At 36.6% G+C, this 10907-nt stretch overlaps 1 protein-coding gene across 1 annotated transcript in view; it reads left to right on the forward strand.

The window, feature by feature from the left end:
* The window catches only part of LOC108573620 (neurotrimin-like), a 134373-nt gene that overhangs the window by 105783 nt on the left and 17683 nt on the right, over positions 1-10907 (forward strand). The window contains exons 5-6 of the mRNA XM_017936084.1: positions 4136-4273; positions 10141-10290. Coding sequence (XP_017791573.1) covers positions 4136-4273; positions 10141-10290 — 288 coding nt within the window. The remainder of the gene's footprint in view (positions 1-4135; positions 4274-10140; positions 10291-10907) is intronic.

The raw sequence follows: 10907 nt of genomic DNA on the forward strand, positions 1-10907 counted from the left end.
ATCACTTGCGCATATCGTTGAGCAGAAAATTTAATCGGCTAGAAATCGGAAATTTTCGAGTGGAAAAGCGTCTATTTGTTTGTCAGCATGGCACAAAGGCAAGCAACTGGAAGCGCGAACAGTGCATTTATGCGCACGTGTATTGGAAAATGCAATTTAAGGTCTTGTCACGCGACCGTGGATCTATCGCGAGGGAAATACTATAATGACGCCACTTGGGAGATCGTGAATGGCAGATGTAGGGACCATTGTTTCCGGCGCTGAAGTAACGCCTTAAATATTTTCCGCCAGCGGCGAAGCTCTGCTGTCACGAACCGACCTGTCGACATTATTACAGATTGATTAAAAGAAAGCCTCTTACAATTCTGTTGAACGACTGGTCTATAGCAAATTTGCTCACGAGCACCATTTTTTTTCTCTCTTTCTCTCTTTTCTCCCTCGTTAATGCGAATCCCTCGACTTAATTAACTTTACGGTTGTTAATGGCTCGGCACATAAATTATTTCTTGAATATTATAAATTGAACAAGTTATAATTATCGCGTCACTTTAAAAGCTTCTTTCAATACTTCAACGAGTAGATTTGTAATTTTAATTTTTCTTTGTGGGATTTAATTGACACAACCGAGTCTTGCTATTAGGTTGGTGCATATGAAACGTCGTTTTTTCTGTACTTCTTGAAGAAATAATCATTTCTACGCGATTCTGTACTCTTTTCTCAACGATAAACTAGTTTCATTATTCCAAATTTATGGAAATCGTTAGTCTTTAAATTAAAAATTTGTTTTAATGCTGCTCTCACAGTGTCTTCATTTCGGAATAATTTGTGCGTTTGAAGAAATGATTGTTTGTTGGGGAGGCTGTGACAAAATTTCACATTCTTTACCATTTTCAATAATGTTTCTTGTAACGTTATCGTCGACGGCCCTATATGGTCTTCGTCTTGGCCCGTTTTCCAACGAAAAGTCACTAATCTTGAATTTTGCACACCAACGTTGAAGTATCCTAACATTTATGCAACCTTCTTCAAATGCTAAACTCATATTTTCAGCAGTTTTTATCACAGTTTTTCTAAGTTTAAACTTATATTAAAAAATCATGCGAATATCCTGATTATTTGAGTCCAAATAACTGTATTATTAATTCTTTTACTATTCAATGCACGTGTAACTTGCACATAAAAATTTACGATCGAGCAATATTTAATACACGGTATCGACCAATTTCAGTTGTTGAAAAAAGGGCATTACATTTGCACAAACCTGACATAACTGACAAACGTATCAAACCTACTATACCTGTAACAGAATATTCTTCAGCCTCACTGAAAACTACCCCAGTTTTTTAATATTGCAAGTGTTTCCTTTCGCCTTTTAATTCGCAGGAAAATAATTTCTGTACATTTCGAACTTGCTTAAATAAAGGGTCTCGCAAAGTATTGAGCATGCTCGCCAACCATGCTTGCAGAAGCACTTTATGGAGTGCTTGATGAGCACATTCGCTAGCGTGTGGAATTGACGAACGCTTGGAAAGCCCGGTTAGCGACGTATATACTCTTCTCGCTCGAAATTTCCTCCGAGCCGAGTAAGCTCGGCTGTGTATGAGCATTGTGTGCACGTGTTGGTTACATTCAGAAGAAAGTCTCCAAAGGAAAATCAGCAATTTTTATAAAACTTATATACGAAGTAGTTTAAAAGTAAATGCTTGACACGTATTTTCTCTGCGTTCCGACATTCACGTCGAAGGAACGAAAATAGCCCCGAAATTAAGATAGGAAATCTTGTTTTGTCAATATTTTGAAAACTATTTTAATTCACAAAAATATACTATACAACTACGCAGACGGTATTTTCAAAAATTATTGTATTGGAAATGGGTTATGGAATGAAATAGTCTTTTAACTTTGTAATATACGATTTATTTACGGTCTCAGAGGAAACGTCTTTACTCTATTGAATCTTCTGAAGGACTGTTTCTGGGCACCCAAAAGAAAGTTGGGGTCCACTTATACCTAGAAACTGTTTACATTATGGTATGGCATTGTGCAGTGAGTGACTCGAAGACGGACACCAGATGCATCTGGTGGAAGTCTTAGTGCCTTTGTTTAAAATAACCCGGAGCAATTATATTACTATAGAAATGAATTATTAACTCTTAAAATGATTGTATTTCTGTTTGAATAATGCATTCTTGTTAATTCCCGTTAAATTTCAATTATTCATAAATTAACAACGAGATTTCGACTCATTGTCAGATTAAGAACAGATTTTTTTTTCTTTTCTGTTTTTTTAGGATCCCATATTTATTTGCACCTATTATACACAATATTTAAGAACAGATTAACAAGATTTCAACTCAGATTCGCGACAGATTCGCCTAGATTCAAAACGGGAATTGGGAGATTTAATACAAACACTGATAACGGTAGAGTTGCGATAGAACACGGGCAGAGCACATCAGTATTGTATCACATCACGAATAAAGTGTACCACGGGAATGGAAGTTTCGTGTAAATGTTTCTAACGAGTCAGAATGTGCTAGAGTTTGGAGCGTGACCGAGGGATGTTTGGGTCAGAGCGCTAGAGGTGCGTGCGAAAGAAGAGTGTTTGGTACAGAGTATGCACTTGAGAATATCGTGTGAACGAAGGGTGCGTGATCACTCAAGGATGTGGGTGGACATGATCGAGTGTCTCCAGGAATGTCCGCGTAGAGTGAGGAGAAAATAGTAACCGAGAGGGAAAGAAAGACTGAAAGAATAAAAGAGTATGGAAGATACGTGCGCGAGGTCAGTGTGAAAACTCAGATTAATAAGAGAACAGTCCAAAATGAGAGAATCGTTAATAAAGAGATCGGTGATGAAAAGCACTCCTGCGCCTTTAACTCGTCCACGTGAGATTTCCCTATGCTAATAATCCCTACGCTACTTCTAACCAGGCTTGAGTGTTTAATTACAGAATAGTCGGCGTTTCGATATGCCCTCGCGAACAAGTGCAAACAGAACCTGCGAAATTCTCCTACGGTATAAAGGACACAACAGTTGCTTTGGTTCGTTGGATTTCAATTATGCGACTGCACTTTCGATCTTCTTCTAACCACTTGTTCGAACAACTCTCTTAAATAACCGCATATAAGCGGAGAAGTTCATCCTGAAATCGAAATATGTTTGCAAGTTGCTGCACAACTGCGAGCATGCGAAGAACGTGTTCAGAAGCTGTTGAACTTTTAGGTGCACAAGTGCACGAGTTTACTGTTACTTTCAATCCGATACCAGAATTATCTATTTACTCGGTTATTTTACTCTTCCTCTTGGAAGGATGATTGGCAGGATGAGGATTCTTAGAAACGTCTTCTTATAAACTTCGAATTAGATTGTAATAGTTTCTACTATAGGCTGTCCTGAAAGTTCCCGCGGTTTTAAGTCGTTCATTTCGAAAAAAAAGCATAACTCCGTTAAAATGATGTTAGTTGTTTTTTTCCAAATGAACGGTTTGAAACCGTGCGGACTTTCGATCTCGCGAAGTTATTCGATCAAGTTGGAATACACTTTACCATTAACTGATCGTACTCCGTAGAAATTAGTTTTGTAGAATGTATTTTGTAGAAATTATGTTTTTACAAGAAAAAATACTAGGGTGAGACGGAAAAAGTTTGGACTGTATATTAATTAAGAACCAACCGATTATATCTGTATATTCAGTATATTTTCGTAGATGCATGAACGTAGGAATTAACGCAGGAATTGTACACACAATTTCCGCCTCGGCAATACAATTTTATGTTACATTTGGAACATTCGAATGCCAGAACAGGGAGTTCAACAATCGAATCGTTGAAATCTGTATTTAATAATATTCCGTAATATAAAGGAAAATTTTCAGCCTTCTTTATCGGTAATTATGTCTAAGCGGAAGTTATCAGAACGAAATTCAATATAAGCTACTTTTGCCTACTGACATTTCAAATATAACATTTTTTCAAGTGTCGTTACATGTTTTATGTAAGTTAAAAATACAGTTGACACTAAGTTTTTTTTTTTCTATTTGCAAACGTATAAAGTAATTGATATTTGACAAAAAGTTTTCAGTTCTTCGTATCGATGAATTATGTGCAAGATATCATCAGATTTTTTTACGCAGTTCAACCTATGGTTAGGATTGAAAACCAGTTAGTTGGCGCTTATGAAGGCCAAACGCTCACCCTGGAATGTCACAGTGAAGCTTACCCAAGACCGATCACATATTGGACAAGGCCATCGAACGAAACGATCGCAAATGGTACGTACAAATGGTTCTTAGAAAGACACATCCATTTTATTTCCTAAACTTATTTATTTATTTAGACACAGCTGTAATAGGAAATAATAACAAACAGATGTGAAATTTTGGTGTCCTGTACTCACAATTCAGTTTTAACAACTTTATATTTTACCAAATTTAAATACCGTATTTTTCGAACCATAAGACGCACCTTTTTACATAGAAAAATCGACTTAAAATTGGAGTGCGTCTTATGGCCCGAAGGTAACATTAAAATACGAATCTTTATACTGTATCGAAGCTTACTTTAACAATAAATAAATTAAGTAAGAATTTGAAAATATCTTTATATACCTAATAAAATATTCTTTTCTAAAATCGTCCCATAAATTTGGGGTGCGTCTTATGGTCCGAAAAATACGGTAATTTAATGTTAATATCAAGAAATCAACCATTTCATTTGCCAGTACACTTTAAATTATACGTAATTTTTTGGTAACAATTAGCTGTATTAATATTAGATAATAAATATCACGATGTTTTTCAAACCTGTCAGGTCGTTAGATTTGCAATGCTTTGGAAAAAAGAGTATCTCAATTGGGACAGACATAGTAACTCGTATTCAACAACAGATATTAGCCCCTGAACTAACATAGCCGAGTTTACTCGTGTTAAATGTATCGAACAATAATGAAGTAAACCGAGTTTGTTTGCGTTGGCTCTTACTGTAGTGTATCAATATAATTTTGTTAGTTCGATTCATTTTCTGGTTCCTCTAACATTCGATGTAAACGAACATGTTTGTATATTACCACTAAAAACAAAAGAGGGAAATCGTTCGATCGCTAACAATAGGTAACCCACTTGTACATGTACATGTGTACGTACGTAGGTTGATCAAATATAAACGAGACTTCTAGCAAAACAACATGCGTTAACGATGTTATAGTGTCTAGTAAGCATGTCTAGACTCATCCGGTGTCGTTGTTTTCTTTGTGCGATTATTTGTTCAGTACCAATCATAACGAGCAAGGAATAGGTACGTAGTGCAACGCATTATTATTAAAGTTATGAGTAACGAAAGCGTTGAACCAACTGATATTTCTCAATCATTCTATCAAAATGCTTGTGCTTAATGCTGCAAATGCTCGATGCTTAAGTGCCGAACTGGTACGCGAGTTTAATCACACTTTGATTCGTTCAGTGTGAAATGCTAAGAACTATTTTAATTTGCAACAGAGTGATACTTGAGGTGATATCGCGACGAGACTATCAAAATACTAATTTGTGTAAGACCAACTGCTAAGACTGCCAAAAAAGACGCGCTTCTGCTTCGTTTCCTTGGTTTTATCAGCTCGGCCAGTTGCTGATTGGTGGCCGATTTCCTTTGGGGGGTGTAGGTGCTGACTCTTCATTGGTGGAGATTGTTTAGGTGGGACGCAGCTCCTTCCAAGGGAAAGGGATTGTCGCCCTTTTTTGGGGTTTTCCCAGGGGTTGCCGTGTGAATTTCCACCGCGCACGTGACCTCTTCACGAGGGTACGGTATGCGCGAGAGGACCGGTACCTCGGTCTGGCGGCCAAGTGCAATTGAATAAGTTTATGACGATAATCCGCCAGACCGAGGTTTCGTCGCGATTTCTTGCGAGGCAACAGTTTGTGTCACGTTTGTCAACGGATAAACGTAATGACAGAAAGAATTATTAGATCGTCTGAGTTCAAATAGTCATAACTCCGTCAAAAGTTAACATATTTATTCAAAATAAAAAGCATAACAATCGATACATATTTGCCAACGTTTCGCTAATTTTTTTATGCCATCTACAAAATAGCTACGAGGTCTGGAATCAACAAAGTCCACGAAGGCTTTTTCCACATCGCGTTCATTTCGAAATGCTTTCTCCTTGGTAAAATGGTTAAAATATTTGGACAGACGATAATACGTTGACTACGGGTCCGGAAAATAGGGTGGATGTTGTAGAGTCTCGTATACCAGGTCGTTTAACTTCTGCACTGTAATTAATGATACGTGTAGTCGGACGTTATCATACAAAAGAATTGGACTCTTTCTGTTGACTAGTACTGGACGGATAGCTGACAGATTTCGATGCATTTCTATAATCGTTTCTCCCTTTTTCAAAAAATTACGCTGAACAATTCCGTCAATAGACCGCCGAACAGGTAGCATTATCTTTTTCGGACATTCTTTGGGTTTTGGAAAGTGTTTAGGTGGTTCGTTAAGATCCAACCACTGCGTAGATCTTTTTGGATTATCACGAAGTACTCAGTTTTCATCGCATGTAACAATTCTGTCAAGAAAAGGGTCCTTAATGTTCCGCAGGATACGGGAAGAGCAAATGGAGGCACGAAGCATTCACGAGTCCACTTATCTATTTCCTTTGTCTTGTCTATGTTTTGTAGATGGCATAAATCAATTAGTGAAATGTTGGCAAAGGTGTATCGATTGTTATGGTTCTTATTTTGTATAAATATGTTACGTTTTGATGGAGATATAATTACTTAAATTCAGACGACGAAATCCGGAAGAACGTTCTGAACGACCTAATAGCTACTGTGTTTCGGGATTCAAGAGAAGTTGGGTACGTGGATTTTCCTCTACTGGAAAAGGTTAAAGCAGCCTATCGGTCAAAAAGACGTGACATTCCAATCTATAGTGTACTGCTTCTTCACGACAATTCCAGAATCCGTGTTTTACGTCCTACGTTATTTTCAATATTTATAAGTGGTTCACACGACAAATTAACTTTGTGTAAATTAGTTAAAGATAAATTTTATTGAATTAAATATACCAACATCGTCCTGACTTCTCAAAGTCTCTGCTATATCATACAGTTGTTCGTTAAGTCAAATGTTTCAAACTTTCCTCGATAAAAATGAAAATTCGTTTGGAAGAAATGCACTTGGGTCATTAGCGACCCAGATTACCTATGGAGGATTAACCTCTGCCTTAGGCAGAGGGTAAATCTATTACACTGTATCCAATCAGACCAACTTTTCTTTAATTGCTTCCGCTTATTGTCGTTGTTTCACTTCAAACGTAGCCTAGACCTTTCGTGATAGTTAGCGAAGGTTGAGCCAGATGTACATGCGTGCATAGTTAAAGCATGTGCGTGTCGCAGTGGCTTACAGCCCTTAGTTAATTGATAATGCAGCAGCACCGGCGAAATTAATAAGACATCGCGCGCATGAACGTGTGTCTTAACTACCTTTTTCTGTACACGAATCACGAGCATCTTTAACTGCCGCGAGCCGGACGGAAACATTCATTTCTGGATTAATTGATACGTCGACCGAGTTCCGAGTGCGGGGAAAAAACTTACCCCGTCGCGTGACAGAAACTCGTTAAACTTACGATTTGAACAGAACAAAACAAACGTCAAGGAAGCAAAACAGCGTTAAAAATTGGCAAGGAGCAGTGCAAAATTGTCCCCTTCAGTGATCGTTTCCTGAGGTAGCAAAACATTCTGCGGAAACATTAATAGAATATTGAACGAGTTTTAATGTAGGTCTGACGAATTTTAGTTCTTAAGTTCTGGAAGGAGTGACAAATAGTGATTAATTGTTTATGTTTATTCTCTCCTTGGGATACGTTCTTTGAAATGGATATTTTTGTTTTTGACGTCAAAAATATCGATATTCTTTTGCATTTCTGCACTCCTTATAGCCTGAAGGATATGTCTGTCAAATGATTTTTCGAAATTGGATAAATTGTAAGAGTTACGAGGGTTTAACTGACTCAAGACCGTACCTGACATTAATCTTCAAAAATCTTTAAACGCGGTTTTCTCGAAACCAAGTTTTCCAACACTGTCCCAAGATTTACTCGCAAACTGTTGGACCGATTGCTTTCCCCTTTATACTGCATACTCAGAACACATGTCCCTGTCGTCTTAACCAAAATTAGATCTACATTTTCGAAACTTCCTTTTTTTGCCATTTAAAAGTTGCGAAAACCACAAGAAAAAACGTATATTTCACTTTAACCCGGTGCCATTTTGTAGAAAATTTTTTTAAATTTACGACCGTGGTTGGAGCGATAATGACACTCTTAAGGATGAAAAAAACGTTTGGTTCAATTTTTTCTGGCCAAAATTAAAGCCACCGACAAATCAGCAAGGATGTTCGCACACCACGGCATATGACCCTGAATGTTGTAAACAATTCAACTATTCATTACTAATTTTACGCAGTCAAAAGATGAATAAAGGTATATACAAAGTACCAATACTGTAGCTTTTCTTGTCGCCTAGAAAAGAAATCATGAAATTAACTGAAAAATCAACCCTCTAAATCTGTATACCTACTGTATAATAGAATTATAATTCTGAAGAATGAGTAATTTGAGATACTTCGAAATACATATTCAGTTTGCTGTTGTACACATATACACAGGGAAATTCTGCGAGGATGATTAATTTAATATAACAATTGTGATTATGTACTTTATACTACTTATTTATATTGAAAATTTTGAGAGTGACTTGCATTCCCACATTCTAGAGTAGCACTGAAAAATGATCTTGTAGCAAATAAAAAGATCCCCTCGTACTGTATATAATATAAAATTCTGTTGGTTTCTATCTTTCATAGTTTCAGATAAAGTCCGTTCAATTTAAGAGTAACCTCGCTCTCGGACCGATTTTCGTCCGCTCTGCGCATAGACAGAGAGCGTAGCAGAGGGTAAGACGGAGAAAAACGTAGGCGGTTAAGTGGGGATTTGGACGTTCTACTGGTTCTAGCCCTGCCTTAGGCACGTCACATGCGCGAAACGAGGTTACTCTTAAATTGAACGTACTGTAGATTAACCTGTGATCATGCTAATGGAACGTACTTTATAGCGGAATACAGTTATAAATTATTTCTCCAATGAAATATTGATACATTAGTGGTAGCTATTATTGATCTTTGACAATTCTCAATGAAATATTCTGTCGTTGCTACCGTTTTCAATGAAAAAAATTAGTAAATTGTTATGAAATCAAACGAAGTAATATTTCAAGATTTCTATCATAGGATTTCCAATAAAAAACTCCATCAGACAAAAAACATTTAGATCTGCATATTTAAAAACTTGTTTAAATTTTTTAAATTTATTCTAGTCATATTACACACATCTTTCCACAAAGCATAACACACTTATTTTACATTCTCCTCGCATATTTCATCTACTCACAAAAAAATATCAGATGACAGAAAGATTGGGTACCTTGTATATTCAAATATACGAAAGAACGTGCGACCATAGGAAAATTATTACACATCAGAACGCTAAACAAACGACGTATACTAAATCCAGGGCAAGTACCCGGTGTTCTAGCATTGTCAGGCGTTTCAACTACAAACAAACACGATGGACATCCAACATAGACGTCATCTGTGTTACAAACAAAATGGCGGCGGTCGTGCGCATAATATGATGCATTGAGATTTTACTTTTACGATAACCAGAACATTCAGCGCGTAAATAGTCAGTTTACCGACGAGTGAAATTTATTTATTTTGTGTATCGTTTATTTACATATTGTTTAACCCCTTAACCTATGACAACGTGTCAGACTTGTGGCAGAGATTCTGGTCAAAATGTGACAAAAACAGTTATATTAGTAAGAAAAATTAATTGTAACACTATCGTAAGACTGAAGATTACTAAATGTAATCAATCTGTAACAGATCAGCTTTAGTTACCCGATGCAGTACTAAAACATTAAATGGCTGACGCTTAGGTGCAAAGTCAGAAAAGAAATCATAGTTTAAGGGGTTAAAATCGACATCGCTCTTTTTGGCGATTTGTGACAACGAAATATTAATTAATATTTAACAAATGTAATTATACAGTCACAGTTTATGTTTTATTTGTCTGCTTCTAGGTAACAACTACAAGGTTGAAACAATTCCAAAAGGATACGAGATAACTATGAGGCTAACCATCAAATTTGTACGACCTCAGGACTTTGGGTCGTTTCGATGTGTGGCGACGAATTCGCTGGGAGAAACTGATGGCAAAATCAAACTGTATAGTAAGTAAAGTTACAGCATTTTGAACGAAACGGATCGTGCCGCTCCGCAGGCATCATTACAGAACTGTAAACGTGCTTTTCTCGAAACAGCATTTTTCATCCGATTAACTTCATCTTTCACACACACAAATTCTAAATAAGATTCGTTATCGACTCACCGTCGTTTTTTAAATAAATTGAACCAGTTTAGAGTAGCAAAGGAAAGTGTACGGTTTTTTAAACGAAAATCACAACCCCCTTTTTTACAAATTGTTGCTGTTACCGCAATTTTTGTTTTTCGAAAGAAAACTTTCGTTAGACAAGAACTAGAATCCAAAAAAGTGTTAAAAAAACGGAAATTTTTGTTTCTCATCACTAGTACAGGCTGAATCATGCCCACCGTTTGGCACAAAAAAACTCGTTTTACGCCATCATACGCAGACGCTTTATTTCTAACAATTTTCAATTTTTTATTTCTGTCTTCTACTTTTTACACATGTACGTTTATAATACAAAAAGAATGAAATTTATTGGGTTAATAGCTCGTCCTCCAATCACTCTCAAGTATTGACTACATTTTGGTACAGAGAAACGTAATATTATGTCATACCTTAAATTCGTTCCAGAAGCGAAATATA

This window comes from Habropoda laboriosa, unplaced genomic scaffold (assembly GCF_001263275.1).
Source record: "Habropoda laboriosa isolate 0110345459 unplaced genomic scaffold, ASM126327v1 scaffold128, whole genome shotgun sequence".
NCBI classification, from domain to species: Eukaryota; Metazoa; Arthropoda; class Insecta; order Hymenoptera; family Apidae; genus Habropoda; species Habropoda laboriosa.